General features: G+C 39.4%; 1 protein-coding gene and 2 long non-coding RNA genes across 6 annotated transcripts in view; 2 read left to right on the top strand and 1 right to left on the bottom strand.

Moving 5' to 3' along the window:
* Positions 1–15,443, bottom strand: part of LOC309660153 — a 639,313-nt gene extending 623,870 nt beyond the window's left edge. The window contains exon 1 of the long non-coding RNA XR_014263213.1: positions 9,242–15,443. This is a non-coding gene — a long non-coding RNA (uncharacterized lncRNA). The remainder of the gene's footprint in view (positions 1–9,241) is intronic.
* The window catches only part of CRYBG3 (crystallin beta-gamma domain containing 3), a 111,864-nt gene that overhangs the window by 1,167 nt on the left and 89,768 nt on the right, over positions 1–20,929 (top strand). For all 4 annotated transcript variants that reach the window (XR_014263067.1, XR_014263068.1, XM_082460249.1 and 1 more), the window contains exon 2: positions 15,455–15,521. Coding sequence is in view for 2 of the 4 variants with exons in the window: in XM_082460249.1 (XP_082316375.1) it covers positions 15,455–15,521 (67 nt within the window). In the remaining 2 variants the exon portion in view is untranslated. The remainder of the gene's footprint in view (positions 1–15,454; positions 15,522–20,929) is intronic.
* LOC309660193 lies at positions 15,529–17,726 on the top strand. Its single transcript, XR_014263256.1, has 2 exons — positions 15,529–16,788; positions 17,109–17,726. It is a non-coding gene; the product is annotated as an uncharacterized lncRNA (long non-coding RNA).

Raw genomic sequence — 20,929 nt, 5'->3', positions numbered from 1 at the left:
GGCTTACGGCTCCGTCTTCCCCCAATTTGCACTAGAAGGTCACTCATGTGATTGAAAGGACGCCCTCCAGAAAGCTGTGTTTACTTCAGATGTTAAAGGCTTCGTGGAGGGCTTCAAAGAAAAATGGATAGGAAACAACTGTAACTGTAACTGAGCTGATTCCATCAATATCCATTCAGGTCTTGTGATTTGATTCTAGTCGTTTATATGTTCCTCAGTTTCCCTATTTGTGAAACATTTCCATTATGACCATCTGTTAATAAAATGCCACATCTTTCCAAGAAAGCTCCTATAATATTTGGAAAACTTCTCCTGGGAAGCTTCAGCTATTATTGCCCTATTAAGAGAAAATTTAAAATTCAGAGTTAACACAGTAGTTAAAAATAGTTTTGAAGTCTGACAGGACTCATCCAGAATGTCAGAATGCTGGTGTGGGCAGACAGCCTGTGGTGCCTGCCATCACTGTAACAGCACTAACAGTCTTGGATAATATGGAGGCAGTGTTTAAAAGAAATCCCAAGTAGACTCAGCAAAAGTTGGAAACTTGTGTCAGTGTTAGCAGGGAACAGGCAGGCCAATTTCAGGTTTATATCAGAATTGTCCTGAAACCCTGCCTGCTGCCCTGCCCTATTTTGGCTTTTTAGGCACTTCTCAAATCTCTTTTCTCTCTGGAGCTAACCACTACAGCAACTTGTCTCTTGTCTCCTTACCACTTCTCCATTCTCATCTCCAGAGAGGCACCCACTGTGGCTTTTTGACAATGAGAAATTTAATTGTGCTTATATGAACACTAATTGTGTCCTCATCTTTTTTAGAACTTGCCAGATGTTAAGGGGATAGCAGATAGTCCTTTGTGTGGGTGTTTTACCTTTTAAATGAGTTTAAATCTTTCTTTTCAAGGATATAAACAGACACAAAGGCTTTATTGAAAGTTTAATGAAACAAATGGAAACAATGTCCTAGTAACACAACACCCTGGTGTTAACAAGATTGGAAACAATTGCGATTTGTCACTGTGATCTTATTTCAAAATGAAGGGGGTTTTGGCTGTTTATTTTAGAGGCAGTAAGAACTTTTGGTTTTAGTGGGAGGCTGGTTTACCTTTTGTACTGGTGATTTTAGATGCAGGGGAGTCTGTTCAGACACGAGGGGCTTGGTGTGGCAGGGATGTAAAGATGACTGAGAAAAAGGTCCTTTCTCTCAAGGAACTGGGAGAAGGGAAGAAGACCACTTGAAAACAGTCATCCTACCATCTATGGTGTGTCTGGCACATTACAATTGACAGAGTACTTTTAATAATATTACACTTTGAGGTTGGACAGACCTGTACAATCAGTATTTTCATTTTACTATAAGAAACAGTTAAGGAAACTTCCCCAAAGTCACACAGCTGCTTTTCAGTTAATGAACAAGTATTAAGTCCTATGCAGTGCCTGCAACTCTGAGCCCCCTTAACATACATTAAGGATTAATCTCTGCATTCTGACTTTTCCATGTACTCAAAACAAAATGCATTCTCTCAAACTTGGGTTGTATAGTCTCTGTTTCTGCACTTCCAGTGTTGGCTTACGTGAATTTTGTGACGTAACTTGTGTGTGTACAAATACAAATGGGACATAAATGCCTTAAGAACAGAATTCCTTAACAATTTCTTAAGAACAGAATTAAAAATTAAACACAAACGTAACCACAAGACCAATACAAGTAAAATTTACAGCATTATCCTAACAGCTGTTTTTTGGCTACTCACAAAATGCATATGGTACCAACTGGGACAAACACAAGTTTTTTGCGGGTTGCTAGGACTGTAGCACTGTGTACCATGTCATGATTCAGGTTGTCCAATATTTCCCTATTTGAACCATAGGAAAACTTTTGCTTTCATGGTGTGCTGTAATTTATTTGGGCATCATTTGCTGTGAACACATCATTTTTATATTGTGTTCACTGCTGTTCTCATTAACCTTCAGCAGTTAAAGAAGGCCTGTTTGCATCAACACTGTCGTATATGGGAATTCAGGTGTTGGCAATGGAATTACATTTCAGTACTTATGTCTTGGGTGGTTGACCAGATCCAGGAAGTGTTTATATTAATTTGTTTTAGGTTTTATAGAGATGAAAACTGCAACTGAATTCAATTCACTGCTCTAATGTTTAGCCCAGTTTATGAGCATGCAATGAATGGACTCATTAGAAGTGATAGGGGAGAGCAGGGAGGGCTTCATGGTGGAGGTGGTTTTACCTGGGCTTTCAAGGCACTGGTGTTTTCCACAGGTAGAGAATTTAGCCACGAAGAGAGAAACAGGGAGTGGGTCTTCTAGGCTGAGCAAAGGCCTTCAGAGGTTATGATCTCTTGGGGGCTGTATACATTAGTGGGGCAGAGTGAAAGAGGCGTTAAGAAAGCTAGATTAGCGCTGGGCCACAAAGAGTGTTTGGCTCTCGATTTAAAGCTTAGAGAATTTTTGTGAAGGTCTTTTAAACAGATGCTGCTAAACTGAAATTTGGAGGATACCTGCCTTCTAATTTTCCCCACTTTGAGAAGATGATTGCTCAGTTTTGTTTCTTTGCTATATCACACACGATGGACGTGTTTAAAATGAGCTCTGTACAATGTTCGTAAACTTGGGAGGGGGATAGTAAGGCGAGAACAGCATTTATCAAGGGCCCACCGTGCACTTCCTCCTGGGCTGGGTACTTTTACTTGCATTGTCTCATTTAAACGTCACTCTCAGCCTGGAAGGTTGGTATGCTTATCACTATTCTGACAGTTGAGCAAACTGAGGATGATAAGGTTCTTAGGTGTGGACACTGTTGGCATCTTGGGTGGAACAATTCTTTGTTGAACTGGGCTCTCCTGTCCTTTGCAGGACATTTGGCATCTGTAGCCCCGCCCACTAATTGCCAGTTGCATCCTCCAGTCATTGGGAGAACTCAAAACACCTCCACCCAGGTGGGTGGCAGGGAGAGTGATAGCACTGCCAGTGGAGAACGATTTACTCCAAATCATGACAGGAGTAAGTTTCAGGGGTGAGATTTGAAATTGGGTCTCTCAGACTCAGAAGCTCTGATTCTTTTTCCACACCATTCTGCCCACCACCCTGCTGAACTATGCTCCTTCAAAATACATCTGAATATGTAAGTCAGTTGGACCTTTCCTTCCTTTATTCCAGAATGGGTAACGCTGTGGCCCATTTCACATATACTCTTTTTGGCTGTTCCTTTGAGCATCCCAATATAGTGCTATTGATAGAAGGTAAGACAGGATCACTAGACCCAAGGCAGGGCTGTGTCTCATCTTGGTGTCCCCTTTACCTAGCTCAGGTGAGGGAGTGAATCTCTGTTGAGGAGCATTAAAGCTCTTATTACTGGCTTTAAGCGAGGGTTAGTACACTCGTACCCTTACGGTGGGCATTTTGAAACATGGGGGCACCATAAAGCTCTCTAGACAGAGTGTTTGGCTATTGATTTAAAGTTCAGAGAATATTTGCTTTTCACCATGGCTGAGTGTGATTGATAAATGGGTAGAGCCAGGATGCTAATGGGATGTAGTGCAGGAGATAGTCTCATAAAAAATGTCAATAATGCCCCTGATACCAGCATGAGAACTGTTGGCCTTCAAGTTAAATGTTGACCACAGCATCAGTTATGTAAGGAAAAGGAGCTTTGTTCTCCGAATTTTTATCATGATTGCATTTTCATTGATTTGAAAGCACTATAGAGAATAATTGGTAACTAGTTTAGTGGAATAAGAGATACCTATGTGGTGTTGAAGGACCACATCTGTAGTTCATGCCTGCAGCAATAAAGATGACTAGAAAATTCCAGAAGTCCTCAGCCCTGTGTATTTTGTGAGAATCTTGAGCTTCCAGGTTAATGGAAAGCACAGAACCTACCTATGGCAGTGGAGTAGAAATATAGACTGTTTTATGGTGTTGAAACCATACTTTTTTTCAAGTGAGATTTCTGACTTTTGGGCTTAACAGGGTGTCTGCCAGATGTCTACCTTGGGGATTCTGTTTCTTGCTGAGGAAACTCCTTGAAAGCTAACTCAATTGTACACTGTAAACGGGTTCAAGTTGCAAGTGTACCTCAAATTGGCCTGCAGTAAATTTAATCAGCACTTCTAACTTTGAAAGTTCTGATTAAGCAAACATTTTTGGGGTTTTTTTTTCATCTCAGTGGAAAATATGTAAAAAGGATAATAGCACATTCTGTAAAGTAAGAGGAAAATCATACTCCCTCAGTAAAATATTTTGTTTCCTAACCAGAGTTTTGATGAAATACACTGACATGCAGATATACCAGAAATGCCAGTACAACTATGGTAGTAAGAAAACATAGGTTGACATAAGTTGAAACTCAGGAAAGTAATCCAGGCTCTCTACTGAAAAGAGAGTATCAGCATGAAGTAAAAGTTAGAGTCTTATATTTTTTTAGTCTGTTCATTCCATAAATTTGAGTGACTGCTACTTGTCAAGTATGTTGCTAAGGAGTGGGATACAAAGATGAATGAAAGACCAAAACTGCCCTCAGAGAGTTCCTAAATTAATGGAGGAGATAAACATGTATGTCTCTATTTTCCAGATGAGCTCATTATGTGCCAAACATGTATTGGGGGCGTGTGACATGTGGTTCAGAACGCACGTACTGTATCATGAGGGTCAGACGTGGTATGAAGACTTTCTCATACGAAGTGTCCTCTCGCTGCTCTGACCTTCTCCCTGAGCGTGGTTTGATGAGCAGCCTTGGCCAAGGCAGACTAGTGGGGAGGTGTGGCAGTAACTATACCAGCAGGGATGGAAGTGCTTTCCCTCAGTCCCACCTGCTCCTCCTTGACTCAGCAAGTCTTACATGGAGGCAGAAAAGCGCATCCTTTCAAAAATCAGCATTCCAAGTAAGCGGAGATTCTTATACAAAATGGCTTGGTGTTGATAGAGAAATAAGTTGAAGTTTTGTGACCAGAAATAACTAATTCTTACTGTTTATTTGGCAGTTGTGAAGGCCAAGTACTGGTACAACTCCAGCAGGATTACCTCTCAGTGTTTAACCCCTGGGGGTATGTAATTGGAAATATCCCAAAGCAGCGAGAAACAACTGTTTGCTTAGTCAAGTGTTTCTTTTTGCCTGACAGATTAATGATGACAAAACTAAACCACCCTTAACCGGGAGATTGGGATTGAAATATATATACATGAATGAAATATGTAATGAAATAGATAACTAATATGTATGAAATAGATAATAACCTGCTGTATAAAAAATAAATAAAATTCAAAAATTCAAAAAAAACAAAAACCTAAACCACCCTTAATTGAGGCCCTAATAAGATCCAAGCCCTATGCTTGGGGCTTTAAACATATACATTCACTTAATCCTCAAAGCAACCTTATGAGTGAGGAATCTTTACTCCATTTTACAGATAACGTAATTTAAGGCTTGGAGAGGTCCAATAACTAATCAGAAGTGTCAACATCTTGTGGTAGAGTAAGGAGTCGAATTCTCCTTCCTGAATTCAAAGCCTACAGCATTATGTGACTACATCCCCTGCTTAACTTGGGAAGACCCAAACAGAAGGCAGGCCTTAGAAAATGGTATTGAATGGAAATAAAAAACAATGGCATGCAGCTGGATATCTGCCCAGATGGCCTGGGTCAGTGCTCTGTACAATAAAGAATTTATGGTCCTGGCAGTTGAGAGAGGAAAATATATACACTTATGCAACTTATAAATTTATATTTGAACACATAAAAAGAGTCAATCATCTCCTTCGAAAAAGATACAAATTACCACTAGCAAGATACCATATTCCACCTGTTTGATAATCAAAACTTGAGTTTGTTGGCAGGAACTCTCATACACTACTAGAGGGAGTGTAAATTGATACACCACTTTGGAGGGCAATTTGACAAGTTCTATCAGTATTATACATTCACATACTCTGATTTAACAGTTCCCTTCTAGGAATTCCATTGGCTGTATACAGTTTGCAAACAGGCCAAAAGTTGCCTCTACAAGTTTAGTCATTGCAGTGTTGTTTTAATTAGCAAAAGATGAAAAATAAAGTGTAATCCCATCAATAGTGGACTAATTGGTAAATCGTGTTATAGCCATGTAGTGGAATATTACACAGCTGTCAAAAAGAATGATAAAGCTTTTTATGTACTGATAAGAAAATGTCTCTTAGATACATTAAGTAAAAAAATAAAAAAGCAAGATACAAACCACTGTGTATAGTATGCTCCTGTTTGCATATGAAAATGGGGGAGTATGAAAAAAGTCTGTTACTAGTGTTGTGTTAACTACTTAGGGAGGATGAGAGACTGGGTGAATTAATGAGGAACAGGAGGGAGAATTTTCATTTTAGACCTTCTTATACTTAAAAAAAAATTATGTGAATTATCTATTTCAGAAAAAAAAAAGACTGGTTATGACCTAGTGAATATCTCTGTATAAAAGAGGGAAAAAAGAGAGAGAATTTATAATCCTGAGTTGGCAAAACTTCTCCAAAGAAAGAATGAACTCCATTAACTTGTTCAAGTGAGAAAAGTTATGATTAAGGCTATAAGTAAATGGAATATTTATAATGCAGAATAATTAGATATTTTGATACTTTCTACAGGTATGAGGAAGGCTTATGCATTATTAATCTGCAATGTGAAACTGGGTGGAGTTAACAGAGCATCAAAAATATCAACTCATTTTTGTGAGATCACCTAAATCATCTGCTTTAAGTAGCAGTGTGACTCTGGGCAATTCATTAGCTCTCTGTCTTTGATTATAAAGCGAGGGAGGTGGACCTCATTGCTAAGGTCTCTTCCAGCTTTATCATGCCAGCCAAAACTCCATAGGGTAATAGATGTGTACAAAATAAAGAAGTATGCCTTATAGATTAGGAAGACTTTTGTTTTACTGGAAAGGTTACATATGAATATGCATTGGGTATTTCCTCTCTGTAGTTCTAACATATTCATCTGTTGATTTGAAAACCTCACCAATGTTTTAACAAGAATTCATTTGGTACCACTTGTGCCAGGCCCTGTACTAGCCTCTGGGAATCCAGTGCAGCATGGTCTTTGGTTCAAAACACTCCTGCAGTTTTGTGGGGAAGGCAGACATAGCACAAATCTTTCTTTTCCTCTTAAAATAAGTACCAAGGTGTCTCACGGGGCTGTGGAGCATTAACAGGTGTAGGGCCATTCTTGAGACTCTCTTCTTAGAGGAAACAGTTTTAATCTCGTTTAAGCTGTTTCTTCTGGCCTTTCTGTACATGTGTCTATTTACTATTCTTTCTTGATTTGTAAACTTTAGACAGTTTATATTGATTTCTGGTGATGGTAGATGAGGACTTAGCTATTTTACACCTCTTCCCACTTCCCTTTATTCATTCAGCCAAAATAAGTGTTATAATTTTGGGATTAAATCAAAAGTCAACCTTTCCATGTATATAAAATACAGTTTTGTTTAGAGTAGTACAACATGCTTTTGAAGGAGCACATCTTTTATGTGTTCTTTATGGCAAGTAGCACAAATGGTAGTGCCAGAAATGACATGAAAATGGTATTTGAATGCTCTCACAAATACTAATTTTGTGTGATTTCTACATGATATGTTAGAAATTTCTGCTTTGCCCTTTGTACTAAAATTTATACAAAACATGGATGCTACCTTTAGTGGCAGATCATAATTTTTTATAACTTCCATGCTTCTTATGACAAGGAATGAAATACTTTGAATTTTAAATTTTGATAACTGGGAATAGGTTGGGTGAGATGTAAACTCTCAGCCTTTTATTGTCTTCGTTGTCGAAGCAAGAAGGATCATACCCTGGCTGGAGGGGTGGCATTGTGCTGTATTTCAGTCAAAGCTGAAAATATGTATGGTAATAATTTTGATTGTTCCATTGTTCTAGGTAGGCAGATAGGGATCTTATTTGGCAATGTTGTGTTTATTATGATACAAAGAAATTGCCATTATGAAATATTTGTACTGTTAGTATTTAGTTATTTGTCTACTTTAAATTTGCTAGCATTTTTTCACTAACTTGTTTTTATGTTTTAAAATCAACTACAATACTTGTTTTTTCTTCCTTTTGATAGTAATATATGCTTTTCTAAAACAGCTATAAAATTATAAGAAAATCAAAAAGAAAAAAAGCACAACTCATACATAACCCTATCCACCCAGAGACGAGTACTCTTCTTCTAGATCATTTCCTATGTGCATGTCTACATGTATACATATTTTTAGAAAAAGTAAAAGTTCTCTTCAGGATTTTGAAACCTGAATTTTTTTTTCACTTAACAGTGGTGCTTTGTCATTTTCTACAATAGTACATATACTTTTACAAATTATAAAGATAATTTTAACCCTTTGAAAAATCTTAGATGGGTCATTACTTTTCAGAATCTAGTTTGAATATCTAAATGTGTCTCTGCTTACAGAGGGTTTGTATTCCGATGGGAAAGTTATTTAGATTTATATATAATGTGCTTTGAAGTAAAATAAAGCCGGGTGAGGGAAGAGGACGTGATGGAAGTAGCGAGTCTGTAATAAGGTACAGAGAGGATGGTCATGAAAGGCCTCTCTATTGGGTAACATTTGACCCAAGACCTGCATGATATTTGGAAGTAAGGACATGAGCAAATCAGAGGAAAGGTCTTTCCAGGAAGAGCGAAGAGCCAGTTTCAAGGTTCTGGGGCAGGACCATGTTGGCACAGATGCCAGAATAGGCAGAGACAACAGAATGGAAGGGAGCCAGGGGCCAGATGAGGTAGGTCTTGGTAAGGAGTTGAGATGATGAGATTACTTTTTTAAAAAAAAGTAATCACTGGGGCATGGGTTTATATGTATTTGTATGTTTGTATATTCTCACACAGTTTATCCGCTTATTGGTATCCAGAAGAATTGACAGAGGAGGAAGAATTTGAGCTGGAGGCAAGGTCAGCCTTGGTGGCTCTGGGAAGGCCCAGTCTCACCTGTCCTTGGATCTCCAGTGCTCCTCCCTCAGGACAGTTTGTTGAATGGTACACGAATGGGTGTCTAATTTTAGACAGCAGCTAGAATACTGCTTTGAGTTCATGTCACAGCAAAGGTTCAGGGTATTGATTCTTTTTTTTTTTTTTTTAAAGATATCTTATTACTCTTTTTTTTTTTTTTTAATTTTTATTTATTTATTTATTTATGGTTGTGTTGGGTCTTCGTTTCTGTGCGAGGGCTTTCTCTAGTTGTGGCAAGCGCAGGCCACTCTTCATCGCGGTGCGCGGGCCTCTCACCATCGCGGCCTCTCTTGTTGCAGAGCACAGGCTCCAGACGCGCAGGCTCGGTAATTGTGGCTCACGGGCCCAGCTGCTCCGCGGCATGTGGGATCTTCCCAGACCAGGGCTCGAACCCGTGTCCCCTGTATTGGCAGGCAGATTCTCAACCACTGCACCACCAGGGAAGCCCTCTTTTTTTTTTTTTTTAATAATTATTTATTTATTTGTTGCATCCGGTCTTAGTTGTGGAGGGGTATTGATTCTTGTGAGGTGGGTCACGAATGTTCAGAATCTGAAGGGTATGAGGAAGAAGACTTTGGGAGAATAGAGCAGTTGCTGATGTCATGTGTAGATGGACAGCTCAGGTCACATCAAACAGACTGAGATTCTCTATAGCCTGTGATTAAACTGTAATTATGGGTCTTGTTTTGGGAGCATGTGATGGGAACAGGAAGTAAATAAGCTTCAAGGTGGATACATAAATTATAGGAGAGGGTTGACATTATGGGGAAGGGACTGTCAGAAGCTCTAAGACTGCAAAGCCGTGAAGCTTCATAATCATGTCTGTTACCTCTCCTCCTTGCTCCCAGTTTCTCTCCAAAGAGTTCTGAAATTCAGACGCCAGATGTTTGGGCTAAAATACATGCTGTTTGTCTTAAAAGTGCAGCATTTTGTTACCTTTTAATTTGAAACCCAGAAATAGCCATAACCACCTGTTTTATATTCTGTTAATAGTCATTAAAAAAAAAAAAAATACAAGTACTACTCTACTGCTAGCAGTCACTGTTTATGAATGGACAGTTTTCCAGATGGTTGTTTGGAAATTGTCGGTGTGGAACTGTCTTTATTCCCATAGAAGCAGGGTTGGAGATGCTGGGTGGGATCCCAGGCCAGTGCACAAAAGTCAGTCTAGTCCATAATGTACCTGCAGTATAGCAGTGAGCAAAGAGAACTCCAGAGCTTGTCATGTGAAGATGAGTTTCTAAGATCCCCAAGGTAGTGTAGATGCCCCAGGGAATGAGCAGACCCCTTGGAAGGTGTGAGGGTAACTATGTTTAAGGACCCAAGTGAGGGATGAGATGGAGCAGCCCAAGGGAATAGAGGACAGACCCCAGGTTGGCCTCAGTTACTTTGAAATAAGGGACAGTAGAAGTTTCTGCCTCCTTGTTGTAATGCCCTGATATCAGTTTTTTTTTTAATTAATTAATTAATTAATTAATTAATTTATGGCTGTGTTGTGTCTTCGTTTCTGTGCGAGGGCTTTCTCCAGTTGCGGCAAGCGGGGGCCGCTCTTCATCGCGGTGCGCGGGCCTCTCTTTATCGCGGCCTCTCTTGTTGCGGAGCACAGGCTCCAGATGCGCAGGCTCAGCAATTGTGGCTCACGGGCCTAGTCGCTCCGCGGCATGTGGGATCTTCCCAGACCAGGGCTCGAACCCGTGTCCCCTGCACCGGCAGGCAGACTCTCAACCACTGCGCCACCAGGGAAGCTCCCTGATACCAGTTTTGACTGAGTTGGTTTCTTGGTCACAGTCTTTTTCTTCCTTTACCACAGAAGCCTCCAGGTTAGTCTCCCTGTTCCTTTTTCCACTCACTCTGCTTATTGAAGGATCATATGGGATTTTAGATCTGGCAGAGTGCTGATCTGACACTTCCAATGTACATATTTGAAAAAATCAGATCCAGAAAGAAGCATTTTGACTGAAGTGCCTTTTGTCCCTAAGGTGCCATCCCTGAAACAGACCTATGTCCGTTTTGTTTTGTTTTACGTCTGGCATAGAGTAAGTGGTTGCTTAATGACTGTAAGTTGGATTCCTGGTTTTCAGACGTGGTCTAAATATGTTTGCTTCAAAAATGAGGAGCTTCTGTGTCACTTTGACCTTGATATTTATCTGGACCATTTTGAAAGAGTAATTTCCAGAGTTCTGTTAGCTAAGTAAGATGAGGCTATTAAAATTCAAGGTAGTCTTATTTGTGCCTACGTGTGATTATGATTACTGCCCCTCACCCCCTGCCATGAGCAGAATGTGTGCTTTCTAAAAATACTGCTATTGAAATAATTCCCTGGTCCCAAAGGGGGTTAAATTGTGAAAGAACAATAGGAAAGGCTAGTCGTCTTTCTTAACGTTTGAGATCATCTGAATTCGAAATGTTTCTTTTTCTCTTGTATTTATTGAGAGTCTGAGAGTACCACTCCAAGCCTTTCGAGACTTTTCTGTTAATGTTTCTTCTTCTTCTCCTTCCTCCTCCTCCTCCTAAGTTGACATCTAAGTATGCAGTGTTTTGAGTGTCTTTATAGATTCTGTTCTAATTTTTTTGTGTTTTGTTTGTAAATCAATTGAAAATACTCTTTTTCCTATTGAGTAATTTTCTTCTCACAGCCCTACTCCCCTCTTTATACCTTTAGAGAAAGATGATGCAGGATGAGAGTGGATGGTACATGCTCTCAAGAGACTTATACTAGTATTTCATTAAGGAAAAAAGACTAATGTGTATTATTCCATTGTTCCCAATGGAATAGTGTTTTCTGATTAAGCACACATAACTGGAGACTGTTTAATATCAGTTATTTTAAAAATTCATTTAACAAACGATATTTGAGTGCCTTCACACTGTCAGGCACGATGCTAGGCTCTGGGATACAGCCATGAATGATATCGTTCCTGAGTTAAATGAGTTCAAGTTCTAGTTAGACAAATGGACAACCAGCCAGTCATTACCAGCAGAAACGTATGAGGGGTATCACTGAGCGCAGTGGGAGCACAAAAAATACAGGTTAATGGACTTACCTCGTGGTGTAGTGGTTAAGAATCTGCCTGCCAATGCAGGGGACACGGGTTCGAGCCCTGGTCCGGAAAGATCCCACATGCCGCAGAGCAACTAAGCCCGTGCACCACAACTACTGAACCTGTGCTCTAGAGCCTGCGAGCCACAACTACTGAGCCCGTGTGCTACAATTACTGAAGCCCACGTGCCTAGAGCCTGTGCTCTGCAAGAGGAGAAGCCACCGCAGTGAGAAGCCCGCGCACCACAACGAAGAGTAGCCCCCGGTCTCCGCAACTGGAGAAAGCCCGCTCCCAGCAATGAAGACCCAACACAGCCAAAAATAAATAAATGAATAAATTTATTTTTAAAAAATACAGGTTAAGCTAGAACTAAATTGTAAAGGATTAAGAGTTGGACAGGGTGGGGAAGGATGTTGCAGGCAGGAGAAGAAAGTGGTTTGCTGGCATGTGAATTTGGTGCATTCTGAGAATGGGAATTAGTTCTATGTGACAGGTGTGTCTGCGACCAGGAAGTGAATAACTTTCTATATCTATATCAAGGACTCTTCACTTTATTCATCAGCTGATGGAGATTTATTGAAGGAGTTTTCGAACAGAAGAGTGTCATGGTCAGATTAACGATCACTTTGACCAGGAAGAATGGATTGAAGCAGAGTGATCCTGAAGATGTCAGACAAATGAAGAAGGGACTCTAGTAATCTGGGAAGGAAGTGGGGAAAGCTTATCTGAAGCAGTGATTTTTATACTTAACCCCAAATTTTAAAATATTGTTTGTTTTAAAACTCAACACATTTTAAATTTTTGATTTAGCAGTAAGATTAGTGAAACATAAACATAGGATATAAGTTTCAGAAAGTTTTATGAAGTGTCAAGTATTACTTCTTTTGATGATTTCAGCTTTAAATTCTTCAGTTGTTTGCTCAAGGCAAAATACTTATGTGCTGACTTACAACTGTGTTTTTCTGGTATTTTGTGCGTGTTTATAGTGTGGAAATGATTATAGCTACTTGAAAATACTGAGTTCTGCCTTAAATCCCATGGACACCAAGCTGCATTTTCTGCAGAGTTTTTGTATTGGAAAAGACACTTTTACCACTTTTCATTTACAATTTCACTAAGGCAGTAAGTTTATAGAATACCCTGTAAACACTCTAAATAAGTATACTTTCAGAAATCTTGAAGCAAGAACTAGGATACTAAAATGCCTGTTGTATGTTTAGATAGTTTTTAGGTCATTCAAAATAGATTGTAGTTAGAGAATACACTTATAAAATCACCATAATCAGTAGTATTCATGATTATACTCCAAATTTTTACATCATGCTCTTTTTATGTGTATTTTGCCAGTCTCTTTTCCTTGATTTGAGCTTAAATAGACAAGTATTAATTGACATTTAATTTAAAAAACCTGAATTGTAAATAACCTTGTGGCAAAAGATAAGCCTAGTAAAATAGGAAAAAAGAGGTAAGAACCCACTCACGTTTAAAATATTAACCATCTGAAACATTCTTATTTTATAGACATGTACATGTATATAGGTTACAATTCTGTGTTGTACTTTATTTTTTCTACTTTGTTCCTGTTTTTTCCTATGGAATTTCCATGTGTTAAACACATAGCTCACATATTTATCTTATTTACATGCTTGCTTTTTCCTATTGGCATTTAAAAGGCTTGAGAGCATGGCTGTATCTTGTTGGTCCTTGTATTCCTGCATAGAGTCTGAGACTAAATGAAATTTTAATCCATTATATTTTCCAGGTGTTCATGATCTTTTTATTTCTCCCTTCTGTTTTTTGGTTTTTTTATCATTATCATTTGTTGCCTGGATCGTCTGCTCAAGTGCACTGGATTGTATGGATAGAAAATCTAAGTAGCACAGATGTGGCCTCTCTTTGCATCTGATGTGAGCTATTGACCCCTCCTCCTTTCCATTCCCTCCCGCCAGTCACCACGATTCCGATTCCGTATGTTTTTCCCCACCCAGTCATGCTCCTGCCAGAAGGCTTCCCAGTGCTTCTCACATTCTGCAACGGGTCCTCTGGTCTCATTCTCATCTTTAGCAGGATCACCTCTGCCTGTCACAAGATCCTGTGCTCCAGTCTTTTTTTTTTTTTTTTTTTTTTGGCTGCGTTGGGTCTTCGTTGCTGCGCAGGCTTTCTCTAGTTGGGGCGAGCGGGGGCTACTCTTCGTTGTGGTGTGCAGGCTTCTCATTGTGGTGGCTTCTCTCGTTGCAGAGCACGGGCTCTAGGCGCGCGGGCTTCAGTAGTTGTGGCATGCGGGCTTAGTTGCTCTGCGGCATGTGGGATCTTCCCGGACCAGGGCTCGAACCCGTGTCCCCTGCATTGGCAGGCGGATTCTTAACCACTGTGCCACCAGGGAAGTCCCCTGTGCTCCAGTCTTATATTAAAAACAAACAAACAGAACACGGTTTCCCCAAAATACCGTATTCTCTATCACCTCCTGCCTTTGTACCTCCTCTGTGGGCACTTGACTGTGCAGGCAGAATCACTGCCTCCTGTTTCCTCTGTGCTCCATGGCACTTCTTTCATTCAGCAGTTATAACTTGTATCAAGTTGTATTATTTGTTTGTTTGCGTATCAGTCTCCCCTACTAGACTTTTTACAAAGACCCTGACCTACTCCTTCTTAAATCCTCAAGGCCTCGCACAATCCCCAGCACATGGTAGAGTGTCATGATAACCTTTAAAGTGGAGCTACTCAATTTGTCTAGGATTATCGAAGTATGAAAAGAAAATAATATGTAAACATAGAGACATAAATATTTAGATCTAAAACGTATGTGTGCCTAATAGGCAAAATAGGTTATTGTGACATCTCATAAGGCATCTGTGAAGGTATTCCAGACAGGACAATTAGAAGTGACTATCTGGAAAATCAGAATTTTAAGGGGCCATCTGGGACACATTTGGGGTTAGATAAACCTGCATCTATTTTGAATATCCCCAGAATTCGCTAGATGACCCTATACATTTATAAAAATTTGCTGAGTAGAAATATATTCCAAATAACACTCAGCATAGGCATTAAAAAAAGATTAGACTGTGGAGAACCTTAATACAGATAAAATCAAAGAAAGGTAACACTTTCCAAGATTATGATAGCTGTACACTGGTGTCCTTTGTTCAGCATTACTGTGATGCTGGTCGTCAGCATAAGAAAATACAGCGCAGAATGGACTCACAAAAATGTCTGGAGCCTGGATGAGCATTTTCAAATGTGTGTTTCAAGTGTAGAGACTCCTATCAACATCTTCTTAGTATAACACTTTGTATGTGAATCTTTTGAGCATGGCAGATATAAAGGACCTTTCGGTTTTCTCATTAAACACAGAAATTGTATGATTTTGGTAATTCTCTTTTAATTTCAAAAGAAACTGTGGTTTTTATTTTTCAGTGTTGAAAATGAGCCCATGAGCACAAGTCAGAAAAAGGAAAATGTACTTTCATCAGAAGCAGTAAAGGTATAGTTTTAAATTACTATTATTTTATATCAAGCAAATATGTTTCTTAGTTTCTGCTGTTTCTTATTCTTTTAGATTCTGTCATCTCATTTTACGTTTCAGAAAGAGCATAAAGTCTTATTATTTTATGTGGAACTCCAGCCCAGCTCTACTGGACATTTGCATCTTGGGGTGTGGGTAGGGGGAGAGGACTGAGGAGAGACTTGAGGCAGTGGTGCTCTTACCCCAGCCTAGCCACTAACCAACTGTGAGGCCTTCAGCTGAGGCATTTAACTTCTTTGTGCCTTGGTTTTCTAATCTGTAAATTGGATCATCTGACCTCCACAGTCTCTTTTCTCTAGGAACTTCTTTGATTTATGCTGTGTTTTCTCAAATGCTTCTGACAACTAAGAGTGCTTTTGAGGGCGTAGAAGTTAATGACATGTTCGTACATGTCATTAGTATGTGATGATATGTTTGTCAGCTCATATATGAACTGGCTTTCCCTGCATCTACAGGACAAGCATGAAAAGAGTATAAGGTACACTTCTACACAAATAGTTATGGAAAAGTGTGATTAAAAATCCTGGAAAACCACTCAACCTTATAACATTTCTTTTTAGTCATAAGTGATTTTGTAGAAATTGGATGTTTGTGTTGTTTGGGGATGTGAGGCCAGGTATGTGATCAAGTTTTGGTAGCTGTCTCCCATTCATGGAGTTTGGTCCCAGTTAACTTTCTTTTTAAACGATTTATGACAGTCAGTCAAGGAGAAAGCTTGTGCTTTCCAGGGATTTCTGGGTACATTAGCTTGGTCAGTGGAAGGACCAGGAAGTCATCTGAATTCTTCATTACTGATATGGGGACTCTTAAACATTATATGAGATCCAAAGACCTTAAATATGGTAAAGATAAAGCTGTTTACATTCTTTATTCCCTCCTTCTCCATCATAGTTAGCAATATAAATATTTTTTTGAAAGAAAAAAAAATCAGAATCTGATTTTTTTTAAAAACTTTATTGAAAGAAAAAAATCAGGATCACCTTGCTTCCCTTCCCTTTCTTCTTCCTTTGTGAATTTGGCTACTAAATCCTGCTCCCAGGTTTTATAACACCTGCTACCTATTCTGTTTCAGCCAGTCGTTAGCCAGCTTGCTGGTTTGCCACTGCATGGGCTCCGTAGCTTTCTCCCTCTTGCTCAGTTTTTACATGTCCTGAGTTGCCTTACTTCAAGATTTTTCCTTCTAACTCTATACGTGCAACCTTGCTCTTGAGTTGCTTCGCAGGAAGTACGTATGTTACTTCTTTTTTTTTTTTTTTATAAATTTATTTATTTATTTATTTATTTTTGGCTGTGTTGGGTCTTCGTTTCTATGCGAGGGCTTTCTCCAGTTGTGGCGAGCGGGGACCACTCTTCATCGCGGTGCGCGGGCCTCTCACTATCGCGGCCTCTCTTGTTGCGGAGCACAGGCTCCAGACGCGCAGGCTCAGTAGCTGTGGCTCACGGGCCTAGTTGCTCTGCGGCATGTGGGATCTTCCCAGACCAGGGCTCGAACCCGTGTCCCCCGCATTGGCAGGCAGATTCCTAACCACTGCGCCACCAGGGAAGCCCCGTATGTTACTTCTGAGATCTCAAACTTCAAAGTTGCTTTGGCTGCCAGCTCCTGTCATTCTCTCTCTTAATCCCTCATTGCCTCTGCACCCACCCTTGAGCTTCAGAGAACCTTCATGTTTTCCCTGCTCTCTTCTCCTCTCTTGGTCTCTACTTGTTTGTCTGCTTAGCCTGGAACTGATATGTAACACTTCAGCTATTAATCTCACTGAAAGAAACCTTTAGTCTTCACACTTGGCCCTCAGACTTTAATTTCCAATAGTCCTGCTTTCCACCTGCAGAGTTTTGCTCCAGAAAGTTACATCTTTGTGGCTTCAGTGTCTATGTGGTGGCAGATATAGTGGCTGGGCCTCCATGATTATGATCTTTTCTATCCATTCTTAGTATCTTGGTTTGAGTGCCCAGGATAATTTCCGTTTGGGATTTGGGCCCCCAAGTAAACAGGGCTCATGTTGTGAAACTGTTTCACTTATGGTTTGAGGCCTATAGGATTACTTATACTTGGGCAGTTTTGTTAGCCCATGATAGAAAGGGCACCATGGCACTCTCATTGGACCATGTAACTGTATTTTTTTTTTTTTTTTTTTTACTTTCTGGAAATTATTGGTAGGATTTCCTTACCTCGCTACACAGACCGAGTTGTTCTGGGACCTGCTGCTACCAGGCATCAAAAATACTTACATTTTGCAGATTATATTCCATTATAGGTTATGACCGGATATTGGGTATAATTCTCTGTGCTATACAGTAAATCCCTGTTGCTTCAATTAAAAAAAGAAAAGAAAAGAAAAAAGTACATATTTTGATAATATCAATAGTCAGCTGCATACCTAGGGGGAAAGAAAGGTTAGCAACAATATCTATGATCTTATTATTTTAAATAGTCTCATTTAAAGTTTTTTATTTGGCAATTAGCATAAAACACGCATTTGCTTTCTTTGTAATGAATGGTTTTCTGAAACATAGCACTCCACTGTAATGTGACATTTCTTGCCATGCTTCCATCTTCTTAACCTGAATTTTATGATAATGCCTTCCATGATAAGGAAAAATGTGTACCATTTTTCCTCTCCAGTGTAAAATGTAACAGATTTATGTATAATGAATGTTTTTAGTGCATTTCTTTTTGTATTTGACCTTGAGATACCAAATCAAGATATTGATTGTTTTGTTATAAATTTAAGCTACAAAAAATTAATTATATTTTTCAAACAACTGGAGACTGTAGAAGCTTTATATTATCTTTGGACATAATTAGATTCTTAGTTCTTAAAATATCATTTATACGCTATACAAATTTTGCTGTTTTGCTAACATTGGAATCTGTTTCTCACATGTGCATCTACCATTCCACTGAAATATATATTTCTTCTATGTTAATCAGTTTTTGTATCTAGCTGGCAAAATTCCAGATATTTAGTCCATATTCTATGTTTATTTCTCTATAGGGAATGTAGATTCTTGTCTTGCAGCCTTAGACTCTTGCTGTGTTCATGTCTACTGTTATTTAAAAGAGAGGGAAGGCATGTTATAATGCTCCCTTCTGCCTGCTTCAGAGGACTGTTCATCCCTTCCTGCCTTCCAAGGCTAAGCTCCCTAAATCCCCCTGCTAGTGGTACTGGTCTCTAATTTCCCACCTTCTTTTGGACTTCGCCTTGCACTGCATCCATCTCTCCATCTTCACTGGCTTCCTCTATTTCTCTCTAAATATATAAAATTTAAAAAAATATTTGTTTTTTCCTTTCATGGGTCTGGTTTCCTTTCAGGCTATCATTTCATTTTACTGCTACCTTTAACTCAAAGATTTCTTATGAAAGTTTGTCATAATCACTGTTTAATTCTTAATGCTTTCTAATCTGACTCCGGTCTCTCTCCTGGTTCCCTTAGACATTGGAAAACCAGTACTGTGCCTGCCATACATTGTCATAGTTGTTAAATGAGTGAGAGTCATTCCATGAAACCCTGACCTCTTGCTAACATCAGTGGCCTTTTTTTAGTTCTTATTGTATTTAACCAGTTGAGACACTTGATTTTCCAAGTCTTGTCTCCTTTCCAGAAAGTTTCTTTGTTATATTTGCACTTATGGTATTGTACATTCTTGTTTCAATTCCTGCCTCTGGCCATTCCCTTCTGTTTCCTTCACTGATTCTCTTCTGGCTAAATTACTTTTCATGTAGATGTTTCTCAAAGTCCTCAACCCTCCTCAACATCAGTCTTTCAAAGTAGTATCTTCCAATCTTATTACGTCATCTTTTGGCTCTCAAATCTCTACCCAACATCCCTCTTGAGCTCTAGACTTGATTGTCAGAGTTCCAGACATTTCTACATGGATGACCTTTGATACCGCAAACTCAGTCCGCCCAAAAGTCTCAATATTTTCAGAGATGTTCTCTCTATATAAATTTGTTTGGGAGATAGAGGTGTTGGGAGGTAGGGAGGATCGCTTAACTGCTTGGGATGGAGGAAGAGCCCTGGGGGTCAAGTACTCCATTTGGAGATTTTCAACCAAACTCTGCTCTTAATCCCATGTCTCATATTGCCCTAAGTAGTACCTAGAGTCTTCAAATCCTGAGCTTTTCCAGGTGGTCTGCTGACAATCTGTCTGTAGATTGTTTCCCCCTTATGATCAAAGTTCCCTGTTGCAGACACTTGGGTGGAAGCTTCTTCTGGTCAATTACCATGCCTTCATCTGCTTTTGCCTTCTAAACTTTTTCTGAAATCTCTTATCTGCTAATATCTACTCTCTTCCTCTCCTTGTATTTATAACTTAAAAAAAAACCTTTACTGTCATTTTAGAGTGTTTTGTACAAGAGAAGAAATCAGTGTGTGTGGTTTATCTCCAGTGTTAATCAGAATTTTTATCTGTTTTTCTCTTTATAAATTTATTTATTTATTCATTTATTTAATTTTTGGCTGCATTGGGTCTTTGCTGCTGCGCGCAGGCTTTCTCTAGCTGCTGGGGCGGGGGGCTACTCTGTTGCGGTGCACAGGCTTCTCATTGCCGTGGCTTCTCTCGTTGCAGAGCACAGGCTCTAGGCACACGGGCTTCGATAGTTGTGGCTCACAGGCTCAGTAGTTGTGGCTCGCGGGCTCTAGAGCGCAGGCTCAGTAGTTGTGGCGCACGGGCTTAGTTGCTCCGCGGCATGTGGGATCTTCCCGGACCAGGGCTCGAAGCTGGGTCCCCTGCATTGCCAGGTGGATTCTTAACCACTGCGCCACCAGGGAAGTCCAGAATATTTATCTCTTAATAGTTGAGGAAAGTGAATCTCAGAGAGATTGTCACTTGACAAACTCATATTATTATTGAGAGGAGGCAGGAGAATTCAGATGCAGTTCTATACCATAGTGCTTCCCATTTGTGAACTTAATTTGTAAGGTATACTTATAAACTTAATTTACCAAAAAGAAATCCTATTAAAAATTAAAAGAGCTGTGGCAGTAAGTCTGTTTTCAGAATGAGTCATGAGCTAAATAAAATGAATTAAATCTGAACCATAGGTTATAGATTTTCCAAACCAGGCCTAAATAACTTGATGATTATTAGGCTTGTTCTCAGTAGCTTGGCGTCTGCTTTATATAAAGTTTAACTCTTGCCCCATTTTAGAATTGTTGCTCATAACTGATCATACAACTTTGGTGAAGGTTCTGGTATTTTTTAAGAGATGTCTGGTTGCTATATGCCTATGATGTTTCTAGGGACAACCGAGGAGTGTCAATCTAGTGCATATTACTGTTAGTTGTTAATAATTCATAACCCTTATTTTTAATATTATCATAAATAATTTACTAAAAAGAACCACGCTTTTTTTTTATTGTTG

This window comes from Balaenoptera physalus, assembly GCF_965194825.1.
Source record: "Balaenoptera physalus genome assembly, chromosome: 4".
NCBI lineage: Eukaryota > Metazoa > Chordata > Mammalia > Artiodactyla > Balaenopteridae > Balaenoptera > Balaenoptera physalus.
The sequence above is the reverse complement of the archived record's forward strand: the minus strand, read 5'-3'. Positions and strand labels throughout refer to the sequence as shown.